Source organism: Fonsecaea monophora, assembly GCF_001642475.1.
Source record: "Fonsecaea monophora strain CBS 269.37 chromosome Unknown Scaff27, whole genome shotgun sequence".
NCBI classification, from domain to species: Eukaryota; Fungi; Ascomycota; class Eurotiomycetes; order Chaetothyriales; family Herpotrichiellaceae; genus Fonsecaea; species Fonsecaea monophora.
This window is the reverse complement of record NW_019173958.1, coordinates 1-15,902: the sequence shown is the minus strand read 5'-3', so window position 1 is coordinate 15,902 and position 15,902 is coordinate 1. Positions and strand designations below refer to the sequence as shown.

Sequence of the window (15,902 nt, the reverse complement as noted above, 5' to 3'; positions counted from 1 at the left end):
TGGTCTAAGACTTCAGAGCTCATTCGAGATACAGATCGTCCTTCAAGCGCTGCAGATTCCGAAACAGTCCGGCTGCACCACCACTTCCCTCATTTGAGCTTCTCGGATTCCTACCCATGGCGGAACTTGATCGTACAGAACTAGCCGCCTTGGAATTTCGAGCCCGTTGTCGTGCATCCAGTGTCTTCCGCCTGTCCTCCACCAGTTTAATCAATGAATCAACAAATTTGATTCTGGCCTTTTCCTCACCAGTGCCCTTCCAGAGTATTGCAAGCTGTCTGTACTCTTCGACCCTTTGGGTGGCCGCTTCAAGGCCAGCATACCCGGCTGGTTCTGGCCCAAGTAGTTCGTCAATTTCTGCCCGAATGCTTTTCAATGCCTCACGTGCCTTGTCATCTTCGGCCGTGCTTTGAATCCCCAACTCAGGTGAAGAGACTGATATGAGAGATGATGCCATGGACAATTCAGAGGGAGGTATTGGCCATTTCATTGCTTCGCCAAAAATATTAACCACAGACTCGAGACGTGCTTTCACTTTGCCCAGCAATCGTAGTCGAGTCATGAAGTCAGGCTCGCTCTCTGATTGCGCTTTTTGCAATGAGTCGCCGCCATCAATCTCCGAACCTGATATTGGTGGTTCTATACTGGTAACCTCATCAATGACAAATTGGCGAATATCATCCCGTAGTGAATCGCTCAACAGCTCGTGGAACCCATTCACATCACCACGAAGCACCTCTACCTCATAGGCAAGACGATTTCCACTGCGGATGATCTCGTCCGTTAAACTTGTCAACTCTGAGGAAGCACGGATCGAGATTGTGTTGAGCGAAGTGAGGAGTGCAAGTGACTCGGTCGAGGCACTCTGGATTTGTGTAGACCTGCTGGATTTTGAAAGCTGGGTTTGAGACGACAGACTTAGGTTGGGTAGTGAATCGTTCAGGAATTCGACAGGGTCAAATTGAGACTGATTGAGTTTCGCAAGCATCGGCCCACTGCCGCCCTCATTCTGTTCATTGTGCTCTTCCGCGTCTATGCGGGAAGGCATCTTGATCTTGAAGACTGTCTTGTGGCCAGCATCACATAAATCCGAACCTTCAAGCGTGGAGTCAAGATTGCGTCCAATTCCCGTTCACCGTGGACTTGTTAGGCTGATGGTCTCGTATTCTCCAACATCCATCTGTGACCATGAGAAGCTGTGGACAAGACAGGTATTGTCTAGGTACCAAAGACCATCTCTGTCGTTCGTGGTGGTGCTGTCGGCTCGGAATAACTATACACCGACAACATTCATCGGCTTGGCACGACTTGTGTGGTTCTCCCTGATTATCAAGTGTCTGATCATCTTCTTTCTTCATAGTTTTTTGAAAATTCGTAGATCGGAGAACCATTGTCTTGAGGAACCGCAATTACCACTTTGTGAGGTAAGACAGCTATCAAAGCGACAGAAGCTGGTTCTTGGGCTAGACTGCCAGCAGGCAGGAAAACACCAAATATAGCACTCCTGTCTGCTGTCAACTTGCCTTTGTCAAAAATTCTCCAAGACCTGGGAGTGTGAATAGTTGTGGAAAGAGAAGACCAGCACAATGCTCAATCTCTGTGCCCTTTTTCTGTTTCTCTTTAATGGGGTTCTCTATGCTTGCGCTTCACCCAGGAAGGTGCGGCCGGATTCTATTACGCTCTGCCCTATCGACTTTGAATCACTGGGTGCGGATACAATCATCATGTCTGCGCAGTTGCCTTGTTTTTTTCATCCCTGCCACAGTCTTCAACTCCCTCTCACTTCCTCGATCCTCTTCGTCCTTCAGTCTTCTCTCCGCCTTCTCTTCTCTTAGCTTCCCCCTAGTGCCTCCCTTCCACTCCGCCGGTGGTATCTCTCATTGAGCTGCTTCCTTCAAAAAGCTGAGACTGCTCTCGATCCCGTCGTGGTGGGATTAATCGATTGCGTAAATCTCAAATTTAGCTCCTCCTCGTACCCTCCAACTCGTTCCTTGAATCTCAGTTCTATGCCAACACAACCACCTCCCGCTGGCCCTCCCCTCCGTCCAGTATGGGCCGGAAACTCTTCCTCAACCACTTGGCCGCCGCCAACCGCATGAAAATCGAGAACATCGAGAACGTTTGTGGCCTGGAGGAGGGCTTGTTTATCTTCACCTATGTCCATCCCGGGAGCAGCCTTCGAGTGACCATCGAAGTGTTTGCCAACGACCTAGGAGAATACCCGGACGGCAATTCATTTGTGCTGTACACCAAGGACACGTCTCACGACCCGATCGTTGCAGAAACATTGCGCAAAGTCACTGAACATGCCCATGGCAAGCCTGTTATCGACTTATTGACTGAAATTGCGGAGCTATTGGCCTCAGTCACGGGAAAGGGCTATGTCCAAGAAAATATCGGAGACGACCATGTGAAGGAGGAGAATGATTTCGATTTCGATTTCGAGAGCGACTCTGACATTGACCTGGGTATCTGTCAGGCTAGCGACACAGATCGCCACTCCGACATCAGAGCAGACTCCACCAGCTTGCTAGATGATCCCAATGAGAAGACGGAAAAGGTACACGCAGATCTTGCAGCTCTCAAGCATTCCGGCTTCCGCGTTGGAGTCTTTGGGAACATTGCCTCTGGCGGGATTCTTTGCATTTCAATCCGAGTCTCCAAACTCGGTCTCTCAGATGAAGCCCTCGAAGCATGGAATGTGCCACGAAGGCACTACTTCTTGTTGCTGATCAGGTACTTACGGGGCTATCTAGACGCAACCAGAGTTGTCAATGAACGAGGTCTGTCGGACTCTGTGGAAATGCGCGTGGGACTTTGCAGTCACTACAAACCTTCCCTACGCGAAGTCCTCGCTCTCTACCAGTACACAAAGTCGGACAATGCGACCTCAGCGAACGGCCTCGAAGCTGGATCAAACGATCAACATGCATTCGAAGCATTGTGTATTGGGAATTCGATCAACCAATTACTCGAAGAACGAGTCTTCAAGATCATCTCGGCTCGAGAATTGTACCAGCTAAGCTGGCTCGGTGCAGAGAAATTCATCAACGAGAGACAGACATCTTCGTTGTCAAACATTGACGACATGTCACCCTATCATTGTGATGATGACGCCCATGCGAGGGGCCTACCCCCAATAGTCGTCGCAGACCATATGCGCCAGAATCGACTCGCAAAGGCTTCTTTGCCATTAATCCTTATGCAGTTTTCCCTTAGGCATTTCGTTCGATGCACGGAATTCTGCCTCGTGTGCCACTGCCGAGTCGATGAAGGGTTTGGAGCCCTTAAACCATATGTCTGCCTGAAGCCCCTCTGCCTGTACCAGTACATGTCGCTCGGTTTCGGTCCTCGTTTAGAGTGGGAAATCATGGTCCAGCCATACGTGGTCGATGTTCTGATCAGCTTATGCTACGCAGCAGCTAGTAGCGGCAGACTCAAAGAGTTTCCTATAGGTATGAACTTGGTCGTACCTGTCACACCACGTCCCAGAGTTCCGCGTTTCGTTGCACCGTACCATACCGGAACTCTGTCAACGAAAGCAGCTGTACCACTAATCCACGAGAAGTCCTTTGCATGCACGTGGTATAGGAAATTGAGGCAGCTGGTGATCGAACAAGATGAAGAGAAGAACATATCGGTTCAGAAACTCAAGCCAGGTGACTGGCTTGTACTGCTCTGTGTCCAGACTGAGACTGCAGCTCATTGTCGCGTCAAGGAGGTGGAATTTCCTCGAATTTGGCTCGATTCACCTATTTCTATCCCATTCCCGGGGCTTATCGGAAACTCTGGCAGTCTCATTGAAACCTCTGGTGAAGACGACTTCCCCGTCAGAGCGGACTGTTATTTGTATGACAAGAACTTTGACCATCTCATTCCAAAACACCAGGAAGATGCAATCATGAGCTTGCTGGATACCCTGCCATCCGTGATCAGGATGCGACACTATCTGGAGAGTCAGGGAAAGAGCCAGGATCCCAGCTTAACGAAATGGACAGACCGGATTTCGGCACCGGCATTGAATCTTCTCCGTTGGATTGTTGCGTCCAACAGGTCTTGTATCTTGCAGGTCGATGACATTGGCACCAAAGACGACGCGGTAATTCGCGGGAAGCCTGAAGACCGTGTGGGGGGGATGGAGAGCTGGATCCAATTCCGCTTCGCTCAAGGGGCTCCAGACAAAGAAAAGCGCTTCAATAACAACGTAAAGAAACGTGCGTCAGCCACCGGAACCAATTATCCCACCATTTTCGCGTGGCACGGAAGTGCAATCGGCAACTGGCATTCAATAATTCGACAAGGTCTCCGGTTTGATGAAGTCTTGCACGGCAGGTCATATGGAAATGGTATCTATGTGAGCCCCTACGCAAGAACAAGCTTGCAGTACACTGGGGAGCTCGGTTCTGCCATTAGCAGTTGGCATGGTTCTGTGCTCAAAATTACAAGAGTGCTTTCCCTACAGGAAATTGTGAATGACCGAGCCAGCTTCAGATGCGCTTCACCACACTATGTGGTCCCGAAAGTTGACTGGGTGCAGACACGATATTTGTTCGTCAAGACGGAAAAAATTGACGTTCGAAATGGCGTGGCCGGTCAGATTTATAGGCAGCAACCTGGCCTAGAGGCTTACAACGAAGAGAGACAGCCAATAACAATCCCATTGACCGCCATATCCAGGACTCGAAGATCTGGCAGCGGCATCGGAATGGTAGGGGCTCTTCGCAGGAAGCGTACGAAGACGATATCCAATACAGATCAAGCGACGGCCGAGCGAGACGTAGACGATGCAGAGAGTGTCTTATCGGATGCGCAAGATCTGGCTGTGTTTCAAGGGGCCGATCGGCAGGATGACGGCCTTGAGCCTTTGGGGTACAGCACCGAGAGCCCCCGCGTCAACGGTAAGAAGCGGCCAGCGGAGGTGGCAGCTGAGACCGACTTCATAGCCGGACAATTGGATGTCACGAACATTAAGTTTATGGCGGAACCTCAGGACGCTACGCCAGTAGCCACCAAGGCGCTCATGCATCTCCTCAAGGATGCGCTGAAGATTCAGGAGAGCACTCCGCCAGCCACACTTGGGTGGTACATCGACCGCAGCTTGATCAACAACATGTACCAATGGATTGTGGAATTGCACAGCTTTCCGAGGGATCAACCTCTGGCTCAGGACATGAGAAATACTGGAGTGGCATCAATTGTCATGGAGATGCGGTTCACCCATCACTATCCTTGGAGCCCTCCATTCATTCGAGTAGTCAAGCCTCGCTTTCTGCCCTTCAGTCAAGGTGGTGGAGGGAACGTGACCGAAGGAGGTGCCATGTGCATGGAGGTCTTGACCAATAATGGATGGAGTGCTAGTTTTACGGTGGAAAGCCTTCTCTTGCAAGTCCGGCTGGCATTGTCTGACACACAGCGACCGGCAAGACTCGTTGGTCACCCTGGCTCTACTTACGGGGTGGGAGAAGCAAAGAGAGCATACGTCCGTGCATGTATGAACCATGGCTGGAAAGTCCCTGACGGGTTTGCCACAATCCAAGAGTAAGGGTTTGAGCACATGAGCAACGAAAGGGGGATGGTATGTGGCCCAGCATTGAGAGGGCATGAAAGCGATTCACAGTGGAGCAAAAGATAAGACGAGGAGAATGGAGTTGGATGTTTCCACAAACACAGCAAAGTGGAGGGTTTCGGGCATGTCTTGCATGGCCCAAGCTCGTGTGTGGATGTACGAGTATGCGAATTATATTTCATATCAACACCGTTCCTCCTGCTTGCGGACGGTGTGCAGGGATCCAGGACATGTCAGTATTTCCATTGGAGGGATGCTGGTTTGTACGTCAATTAGATTCCATACCCCAAAAAAAGTTGTTGAGTAATACCAGATGGGTGTCACTGTGTTTGGTCTGCCTCTATCCAGGTGTACGAGGTTCATAAGATGTGACACGTGGATGACAAGACACTAGATGATCCAACATACAGGACATGCAAGAGATGATGGCAATCGAGTGGATCGTATTGACCGTGGACCGTAAAGTCCGTTTGAAGGCACCGGCCTGACATGTGCCCATTCGCTGTCACTTTTCTCTTTCACCGTGCTTCCGCCCGTAGTTCACCTAACTATTGACGATGCACATGCCAGTGAAAGCACCTTGTCGATCCGACCGGGCTATTTATTTTCTGCATTATTGAGTTCCCGAGGACGAGGGAAAGTGGGAGGAAGACACGTGTCTTTGTTTTGCTCCATCCATTTATCTATCTGCCTATCTATCTGCCTATCTGATCGAGGTGAACCCCCATGTCTGTCTCTCCGCCTGTTTCTGGTGCTGGACCAAAGCCTTCCTGGGGTTGCGGGGACTGGGACTGGAACTGGGTAAAGGGCGAAATCTTTTCTGTTTTTGGCAGAGGTGAATGCGGGTTGACATACGCACATATACCTACCTACCGTCCTGGGTAGGTACATGGATAGCTCGTAGTGCGGATGCGCGCATTGCGATGCGATACCATGAGGCACCGAGAACTGTAGGAGAAACCGCACGAAGGAGATACTGGAACTTCGTATTATATGGGTAGGTAGGAAATAGGTCAGATCATGCAGTGGAGGGGAGAGAGAGGTGGATGGCATGGTTCGGTGGAGGTGTACCCCGTACTGTACTGTACTGTTCGAGTACATAACTCGTGTCGACCTTGGAAGTGTGTATGTGGATGGTGAGTGGTATCCCGGATCTGCTCGATACTATCTAGGTAGGTTAGATGAGTAACCATGAGGTAGGTAGCTATGTACATGCCAGTATTATGTTCTCAGTACATCCGTTATTTGCGTCCCTTACTATATATATGTCAAATTACATCGACGGCCATTTCTACCTAGATACCAACTCAGTTCATGTGCTGGCAACTATGTATATTGCCAGCTGTTGTACCAGTCAGTGGTTCCAAGCAGTACTCTTGTTCGTTCGGCTTTCGGAGGCAACAAAACACATCTCCGTGCGTATCTGTGCGTATCTATCTATGCATGCTGACCTGTCCCGGGAGACCTCGCCATGCGCCCGCTGTACGCGGTATGAGGATGAGTGCCTAGAAGCTTCCCCGCTCTCATCCTGGTCAACACGTACGTCCCCGGCCCCCGTGGGAATGGAATGAAGAATCAACCTCGCTGCCCGGTCTCCAGAATCGGTGGGAGTGCACGGACCGGTCACTGTGGAGGTGGAGATGGAGGATCACGTCACAGATTTGACATGTGAAACGAATGAGCAGGCCGCGTGGCACGGGATGGGGATAGCATGGCATTGGCAGGGAGCGGCACGGGAATGGAAACTGTTTCCTCAGTACGGCATTCCGTGTGCTATTCGTTATTGATCTCCCAAGTTTTGTACATGTAGAGCGATCTAGAACGAGGTTGAGAGAGGGTAACTCGAGAGAACTGAAAGGTTGAGAGGGAAATAGGCACAAATGAACGTGCCCGAACGGTGCTTGGTACTTTTAGGCACATATTATATGCAGGGCCGTTTTTAGAAGCCGCAGGATCCACAGCCCATGCATTGTCACATGCCAGAAGGCTGTGAATGATATGAAAATCCATCATGCAAGTCGCATCTCTGGCACATCTCCATGACCGTGAGCGATGGAACGACGGGGAAGGGGAAGTGTCCTCTTATTTTCTTGGCTTGTCTCTCCAGTGGCAATTGATCGTGGAGGGCACGGCAAGTGACATGTATCTTGTCGAATGCCCGTCACCCCTTGATTACGAGGTACTCTTCACTCCAGTGCTTACCCCAGGAAACTGGATTGTTGCTGCATCATGCGTGATGGGTCAGAAAATGACTGTGCGAGGGGACCAACAGGGAAGCTACCCGTTGTTGCAGTAGCAGCAGCGGCAACAGGGGTATATGTTGCAGAATACTACTCGTCCAAGATAGACATATCATCCCACCTCCTTCTGCATTGTCTGATAATGAAACAAGCATTGACGTCCCAGCCACCCGCGCATGTGTAACGCAAGTCATGACCGGTGGGTAGGGCGTTTCGGGCCGCAGGAGAAAGATGTCATTGTCAGAGGAGATGAGGAAGTTTCAGGGACTCGGATCGGATTTTTGTACGTGGTGTGAAGACGGCGACTTATTAGAGATGGATGTGGAAGGGAGTTTAATATCACGATTGGCTGGAATACTTCTGCAGGCAATAGTCTGCAGGGGAGGAGTTTAGCAACCTGGCACAGACCAAAGAGGACAAGAGGCGGAAGCGAGGGGGAGGCGAAGCAGAAGCGAAGGTGGTTTGGGCATACCCATGGTCAGTGTGTCATTGTCATTCCACGCAGATGCAATTCCCTTAGTAGGTACTGTTCGTCCCATACCAAGGTACCCAGCAACATGTCTTGGGAGGGAGTCAGTGAATGGATACAGTGTTGCAGTAGCACAAAACGCTACAATGACGGGAGGGATGAGAGAAGTCAGAGAAATAAGGAGGGAACCAAAGACTCCGCGGCCCGAGACTGTGACTTTCTGCGACTTTCACATGCAAATTCTTGGCGGCTGCGTGGGTTGCAACCAGCATCACCAGGCTTGCCCTCCTGTCCACTTTGTCGGGCCACTGGAGCAATGCGCCCGCTGCCCTGAATGGAGGGAAGCGTAGAGCATGAAATCATGGTCCCTGGCCACCTCTGTATTGGGTTGCTCTTCATCGGTTTAATGGATTTCCGCAGCAGCTCAACAAGATTGCCAGCCCTGTGGGACCCAGGCAAGCAAAGGGCAACATTATTAACCACATAGTCACTTATTTAGCCCAAAGTCAAGAGCACCACCATACATGTATTATTCTCGCTCACTTCCTTCTTCCCTTGTTTTCCACCACAGAAAATACTCTCTCAGTGTTTTGCCAGTGCTGTGTCTACCTGCCCCGAGCTGTACTAGGTTCCACACTTCACATCACCTTGTAAGTATACTGACCCTCCGTTCCTGCAGCAAATTCCCCGCGCACCGCAGATCTACACCCGCCTTCCTCGACCAAAGCAAAACCCCAAGTAAACCGACGGCTTTCCTTCTTCCTTCTCTACTACTGCTTACTGGTCTGCGCTCACTTGCACACCTGTCGTCGCCGTCTGCACCTCTTCAGGCGTAACTAATACAGTGCAGTCCTTCCAACTCTCAACCAACAACCATGGGCGAAGCTACCGTCAACGGCGACGTGCCGCACTCGGCATTCCTCTCGGTAAGTGACCGCAATGGACTTTTTGCTTACTGGCACGAACATTGCTAACTCTTGTTCCATCCAGCACATACAATCATACCCTCTTGTCTCAGACTCGATCAAGACCATTCAAGAGAACCCCTACGGTGTCAAATCGATCGAACTGACTAGTGCTGGCTACACGAAATTTGTCAAGCCTACGCTGCCCTACTTCGAGACACCGGCATCCTACGCAAAGCCCTATGTCGCCAAGGCCGATGAACTTGGTGACAAGTTCCTCACCAAAATTGACGAGCAAGTCCCAATTGTCAAGGCCGAGACCAAGGATATTCAAGACAAAGTTCTGAGCTACATCCATTGGCCCCTCGAGACGGCAAATACCACCAAGGATTGGGCTCTGGATACCTACAAAGATGAATACAAAAAGTGCGGAGGAGAAGGCTATGTGGCAGGCGGCAAGGCGGTCATCACCACCTCCCTCATTCTGAGCTCTGATGTCCTCAAATGGATCAGCTCGTTCCTCCAGGCCAAGAAGGAGCAGGCCAAGGTAGTCGTCAATGAAAAACCCAGCAAATGAGGGTATCGCTACCGACGCCATCCCCTCTCCCTTTTACAGCGCCTTGATTGTGGGAAGAGTAAGCTCACAAAGTCATGTACAAATCAACCGCACCAGCATTTGATACCCTGAGAGCTACGAGTCCACCGACCAGACCCCGGTCGCCCTTGTGGCAGAATCCAAGTCCCAGAGAATGTTAGCCAGCAGCGCCACGACAATCCAGCAACCGCATGAAACTCACATGAGCAAGCGATAATCAGACGCTGTTTCCTTTGTCTTGAGCGTCCGTGGTGGATCTCCTTTGCTCCTATCTGAATTTACCTTTGATAGAATTTTGTTGTTTGCGCTTCTGAAAATGCATAGAATTGGTAGTTTCCGTTGAATGAGATCAGGTTACCTCACTTTCACGCTCATTGTGGTGGCGATCGGCTGCGCAAGTTTTGTTGAGCGCGGCTGTTGGCTGTTGTAAGATTTGGTCTTTGGGCAAAAATGCATGTGAAAATGTCTGGGTTTCTCGTCTTATCGTTATCAGAAATTTTCACATGCGATGATGTCGTCGGTGGAGACAGAGCCACCAGAGCTGTTAACTGCGCATCTGCCCCCTCTCCGAGGCAACTCAACAATTCAAAACGGAAGATGCCAGTTTTGCAACGTGGACGGCGCAAAATAGTGAGACATATTATATCCGACGAAATCCATGGTCCTCTTGGGCTGGTCTCCGCCAGCGAGTACCTGCTGATTCCCACGGGACACACCCATCGTACTCGGGTCCCGTGGACAAAGACAGGAGACTCGCCCCCCGGATATGGTCTCCGCGAGTCTCCGCGACTGGCTCAGCTTACATAGGGTTTAGAGCCCGTGGCTACAAGTGCGAGTAGGTGCCTGCATGTGCCTTGGACAGAGATATTCAGTATTCAGTATTATGAGGTACCCACGGTACCTCGCTCGCACATTTACGGGTAGCTTGTAATACCTAGACCAAAGTATCCTTGAGCTTACCTGCCTTGCCTGCCTATCACAGTCCGGGGGCACACGCGCCCCTAGGTATTCTCCTCGACCCTCCTCACTTGAAGCTTCGGTCGCCGCCTGATCGTCAACCGTCCCCACGATAGATGAAATGACGGACTTCCATCGCACGATAACCTACTCTTACAGTGCTGTTAAGCTCCCCAGGGATTCCGGACGGCCACATGTATGTACCCACCTAGACTTGTGTGACTTATTTCCGCCCAGCAGGTCAACATGAAGACATAACTACAAAGCCCTCATACATATTCCTGTGCAGCGCGGTGCCGTGCAAGTGCAATAGAATACACAAAGTTCGAGGTAGTGTAGAGACTGTGGGTTGATCTGCCCAGACAAGACAGACACACGTGTCATTTTGCCTTGCATCTCCTTGCATTTCCGCCTCGTCTCTTCTCATCTCGTCTGGTCTGGTCTGGTCCCGCCGCACCGGATTGAACCTTATCCCGCCTTTCAGCAAAAGTACAAGGGTGACGATTTTCCCCGGGTCGCAGTCAAGACATGCATGTGCTACGTTTACTTGTACAAAATACCTAAGATATATGAATCATTGGCATTGAAAGAGAAGAGTCTTTGCACATGACTTGCTGGAGTTGATGTTCATGCCCATAGGAAAATAGATTAATGTCGGTATCTGTGTACTAGGCTGGGTTTCCTCGCCTATCTAGGTAATGAATGACCTCCTGGGTATTTTGGCAGCTATTTTTCTTAGCCATTCTTGGGAGGGGGCTTGTTGGAGATATTATTAATGTCGCTCGACCCACTGCTCGTAGACTTGGTAGTATCTTGCAGTCATGTCGTTCGATATTGATCCTTACGACCTCTACATCTACGACTCTGCATTATCGGATAGAGCACGCGCCCTGAGCTCTGGAAATGCTCTACTGGACTTGCGTTCCTTGTACAGGTCTTTAGCCTACCCACAATCGATACAATGTCGGAACGTACTCGCGCTCAGTGCGCACATCATTCCGAAGGGTCTGGTCCCGACTGAGCGTCAGAGACAAAGTTAGTCGAATAGGGTGCCAATCGATATTGTACACCGACCCATACAGTGGTTGTGTCCAACTTGACCACCGAGAATATGTCGACACCAGAATCTTGACATGAACCGTTTTTCCCTCCTGATGTGTGAGACATCTAAATTTCTCAGCTGTAAATGTCTGATCAGGATCAGAAAGCCCCTTGTGTGCTTGCTGATAAGCTGCCTAGGGGAGCTGTGGCTGCCCAGGAATGGGGACGCCTGACGGAGAGATCAGGTGTGGAGGAGCGTGGGATCGAATCCGTCCGGAGAAAAGCGCCAGCCCAAGGGAGTGCAGTCGCAGGTCTGATATAATATCGGGTGGTTGAGCACTATGAACGTGTTAGCTTGCTGGGCGTGCATCGCGGACATACTCGTTCTCGCTCGTGTTAAGGTGATGTACTCGTACTCGTACACCAGCCCAACTGGTCGTAGTGCGGAAGATCATTTTTCCAAGCCGCCAGCTTCAGCCATCCGCAGTTTTCCCCAATGTTCATCTCCTTCAATGCTCCACTTCCAGTCTCCTTTTCCACAATTCCTACCACGACCAGATTCACGCCTAGGCCTGCCAAACATGCTGTCCACATGGCCGCAAGACCAGCAGAAGCGACCACTACCCTGGACCGAGTATGGCTGGAGTTCTCCTCGCTTTGTGCCACCAACCGTTGACGTCGGACCACTCGTTCTTCGTCAGGCGTACGACCCTCGCTAGGGCGCAGAGATAAGGTCGTGCAAGGGTCAAGAGATGATCAAAAACGGGGTAACATCAGGTAAGCCTCAGCCAGATAGTGATCTTTACCTGTCGAGCGATACCGCCGTTCATGCTTTGTCCATCTGGTTATGATAGCCTGTAACATCACAGACAACATTCTTGTCACCACTCGCTTTGGACAGTCCTTTGAAGAAACGAGGAATAAACAACCCATAAACCGCCCCTGGCAAGACGTTTTCCAGAAGACGGGCTATCATATCGCTTGCCCGTGCCTTATCGTGCTCCCCCCAGTCCATGCTTCGCAAAAGGCCCTAGTTCAGTACCGATTACAGTTTGGTCAAGCTTCTCGAAGCCGGTTCATCCTGTCCAAGCAAACGGGATTTGGGTCTTATCAAGAACCTGGAAGATCTCCGTGTGGACCCTGCCTTCGGTCTCCTCCACCCAACGAGCAACGACCACCATCTCCCGCATCGAGGTCCTGTGCATGATATCGCCTACGACTATCGCCACGTTGCGCGTCCCTGGTCGCGTATATCTTTCTTTCTGCCCGCTCTCTGGAATGTAGTCACCTTGTGGTCGGCTTCCAAGTTACTGGCAACATGTCGAAATACGTGACAGGAGCGAAAAAGTACATCCCCTCTGGGGCGACGGTCAAGGCGAGGGCGACTACTCTGAGTGCCTGGGAGCTCCCGAAACAAGGTAACTCAGTCTCTCCTGTGGGACGAAGGCGCGGATATATGCTGACCCAAACCCGCAGAATCCGCTCTTGCACCCAAGGATGTGTGGTAAGTCGACGTTGTATAGAGGAGTGGACACTATCAGGCTAACCCACTATCCAAGGACCAATGCGGATATGGATCCAGTCCCTCCAAGGTACCAGACATGGACTTTGTGGACGTGGATGGCATACTGGGCGACCGACACGATCAACCTGGGTACCTGGGAAACGGCCTCTTCTGTGCTCGCCGTGGGTCTGAATTGGCGCGACGCAATCCCCATCATGGTTGTCGGTACCAGCTGTGTGGCTATACCCATGGTCCTCAACGGTGCTATCGGAGCCAAATTGCATATCCCCTTCTCGGTCATTGTCAGATCCAGCTTCGGATATTACTTTGCCTACTTCTGCATCGTCTCTCGGTCCATCTTGGCCATGTTCTGGCTTGGGATCCAAGGCGCCAACGGTGCACAGTGCATTACCCTCATGTTGACCGCCATCTGGCCGTCGTACGGGCACATTAAGAACCACCTCCCCAGCGATGCCGGCATCACAACGCAGGGGATGATCAGCTATTTTCTCTTCTGGATAATCCAGCTCCCGCTATTGCTGATCCCTCCGACGAAGCTGCGCTGGCTTTTCATCATCAAGCTCGTCGCCGCGCCAATCACTGCATTGGCCACTCTCGGCTGGATTGTGCACAAGGCAGGAGGTAGTGGTGCCATCTTCTCCCTCCCTGAGACAGTTCATGGCAGTCAGCGCGCCTGGCTCTGGTTGTCGTGCATGTCTTCGGTAACAGGTTCTTGGGCCACGTTGGCCTGCAACATCCCTGACTTCAGTCGCTATGCCAGGAGCTCCCGTGGCCAGTACATTCAGCTACCTTTCCTTCCAGCCATATTTACAGTTTGTGGTGTGATGGGCATTGTTACCACCTCTGCCTCCAAGGTCCTTTATGGAGAGTTTCTGTGGAACCCGTTGGACATTATCGCCCATTGGCTGGATAACCCAGGTGGCCGTGCCGCTGCCTTTTTTGCCGCGCTCTCGTGGTATATTGCCCAAGTCGGCACCAACATCACCGCGAACAGCATGTAAGTCTGAATGTGTCCTGTCCTCGAACTAGTGGGCTAACGGGTGATAGTTCGGCTGCGAATGATCTGACGGTTCTCTGTCCCAAATACATCAACATCAAGCGTGGTTGTGTTATCGCAGCTCTTGTTGGTGGCTGGGTCATTGTCCCGTGGAAGATTCTCAGCTCTGCAACGACCTTTTTGGCTTTCATGGGTGGCTATGCCGTGTTCCTTGCACCCATGGCTGGTATCATCGCCTCTGACTATTGGATTGTCAAGCGACAACACATTGACGTGCCTGCTCTGTACGATCCTCGTGGGCGGTACCGGTACAACATATATGGCATCAATTGGCGAGCGATGCTGGCCTTTCTCCTCGCCATTGGGCCTTGCATGCCTGGCCTGGCGTGGAGCATCAACAACAAGTCGAGAATCACGGCGGGAGCGCAACACCTGTATTCTTTCGATTGGCTCTATGGCTTTGTGACCAGCATCTTTGTCTACTCGGTGACGAGTCACTTTTGGAAGCCGACGGAGCAGATCGTGGCACACACTGTCTACGGCATCCCTCAGGACCCTGACGAGGAAGAGGCGTATGAAGAAGCGTATGACGAGAAGGTTCTCCGGAAGGACAGTCTCGTGGGCAACCCAAAGAGCTTTGCCAATGTAGGAGGGATCGACGACATGGGCAGTGCCCTCCACTTTCGACGGTCTCTTGACGAGACTGCCAGGGAGAGTCTGGAGGTGATACGAGCGAGTAGGGCGAGTCAGGGTGGTCAAGGCCCACACCAGCCGGGGACTGTGCCCGCTCATCTGAAGGGTGTCGACCCGGAGGTGTTGAAACAGACGGTTTAAAGGTTCTTGGGTTCGATTGGACTGGCATGACGTGCTAGACCTTCTCATCGCCATGTGTGGTGTGCATGGATGGGAGTAAGATAAAATGTTGTATCTAGGTAGATTTTGTAGAGGGGTTTACCACAAACTAGAATCTGAGTTGTTGGTCCCGTATAGATGATGTTAAAAGAGTCTGGTCTGACGGTGTGGTAGATTCAAAGTCATTGAACCTTTTGGGAAACCAGGTTTCTCTCCCTTTCCCTCTCTCTCTCTCTTTGTGTTCTCTAGGTATACGATACTATATATATCTCCTCCCTCCATTCCCCCCTCTCTCACACACGTTCTTTCTCGTCTCTTTCTTTTCTCCTCCCACCACCCCTCCCCTTCTTTTCCCGCTCCGCGCTTCTTCCCCTTCTCCACGTACCTCACCTCGCCTCACCCTTCCTCTCCTGGCCTTTTCTCCTTCCTTCTCGACTCCTAGGGAATTTAGTGTTTAGACGTCGACATCACAAACGATAAAATGCCGCTCGACGACCCCGCCCGCTATGATCTTGCCGTGCTTGGGATCCACGGCCGCGCCCGTCAGCACGGTGATCAGCGACCCGTCGTCCCAGTAGAGCAGCTCGGGCTCGTAGTCGCGGGCCTTGACGAGGCGGAGGATGGCGGCCTCGCCCTTGAGGGTCGTGTCGAGGAGGTGTTCACCGCTCAGGCGGTGAATCAGGGCGGGGACGTCGGGGAAGACTTTTTTTTCGACAAACAGCGAGTTAGTAACGTTTCTTGGGGGGGGGGGGGGG

At 51.4% G+C, this 15,902-nt stretch overlaps 4 protein-coding genes across 4 annotated transcripts; 3 read left to right on the top strand and 1 right to left on the bottom strand.

The window, feature by feature from the left end:
* Positions 1-19: 19 nt before the first annotated feature.
* AYO21_04637 (hypothetical protein) lies at positions 20-1,048 on the bottom strand (the record flags this gene model as incomplete). The annotated part of the gene is made up of 1 exon (XM_022654609.1): positions 20-1,048. The coding sequence occupies one exon, from the start codon at positions 1,046-1,048 to the stop codon at positions 20-22; it is 1,029 nt and encodes a 342-aa protein (XP_022512976.1).
* A 1,002-nt stretch (positions 1,049-2,050) lies between these two features.
* AYO21_04636 (hypothetical protein) lies at positions 2,051-5,542 on the top strand (the record flags this gene model as incomplete). Its single annotated transcript, XM_022654608.1, has 1 exon — positions 2,051-5,542. The coding sequence occupies one exon, from the start codon at positions 2,051-2,053 to the stop codon at positions 5,540-5,542; it is 3,492 nt and encodes a 1,163-aa protein (XP_022512975.1).
* Positions 5,543-9,150: 3,608 nt separating this feature from the next.
* On the top strand, positions 9,151-9,757 carry AYO21_04635 (hypothetical protein; the record flags this gene model as incomplete). The annotated part of the gene is made up of 2 exons (XM_022654607.1): positions 9,151-9,201; positions 9,266-9,757. The coding sequence occupies 2 exons, from the start codon at positions 9,151-9,153 to the stop codon at positions 9,755-9,757; spliced, it is 543 nt and encodes a 180-aa protein (XP_022512974.1).
* Positions 9,758-13,091: 3,334 nt separating this feature from the next.
* Positions 13,092-15,129, top strand: AYO21_04634 (hypothetical protein; the record flags this gene model as incomplete). Its single annotated transcript, XM_022654606.1, has 4 exons — positions 13,092-13,191; positions 13,250-13,277; positions 13,333-14,295; positions 14,346-15,129. The coding sequence occupies 4 exons, from the start codon at positions 13,092-13,094 to the stop codon at positions 15,127-15,129; spliced, it is 1,875 nt and encodes a 624-aa protein (XP_022512973.1).
* Positions 15,130-15,902: the final 773 nt, after the last annotated feature.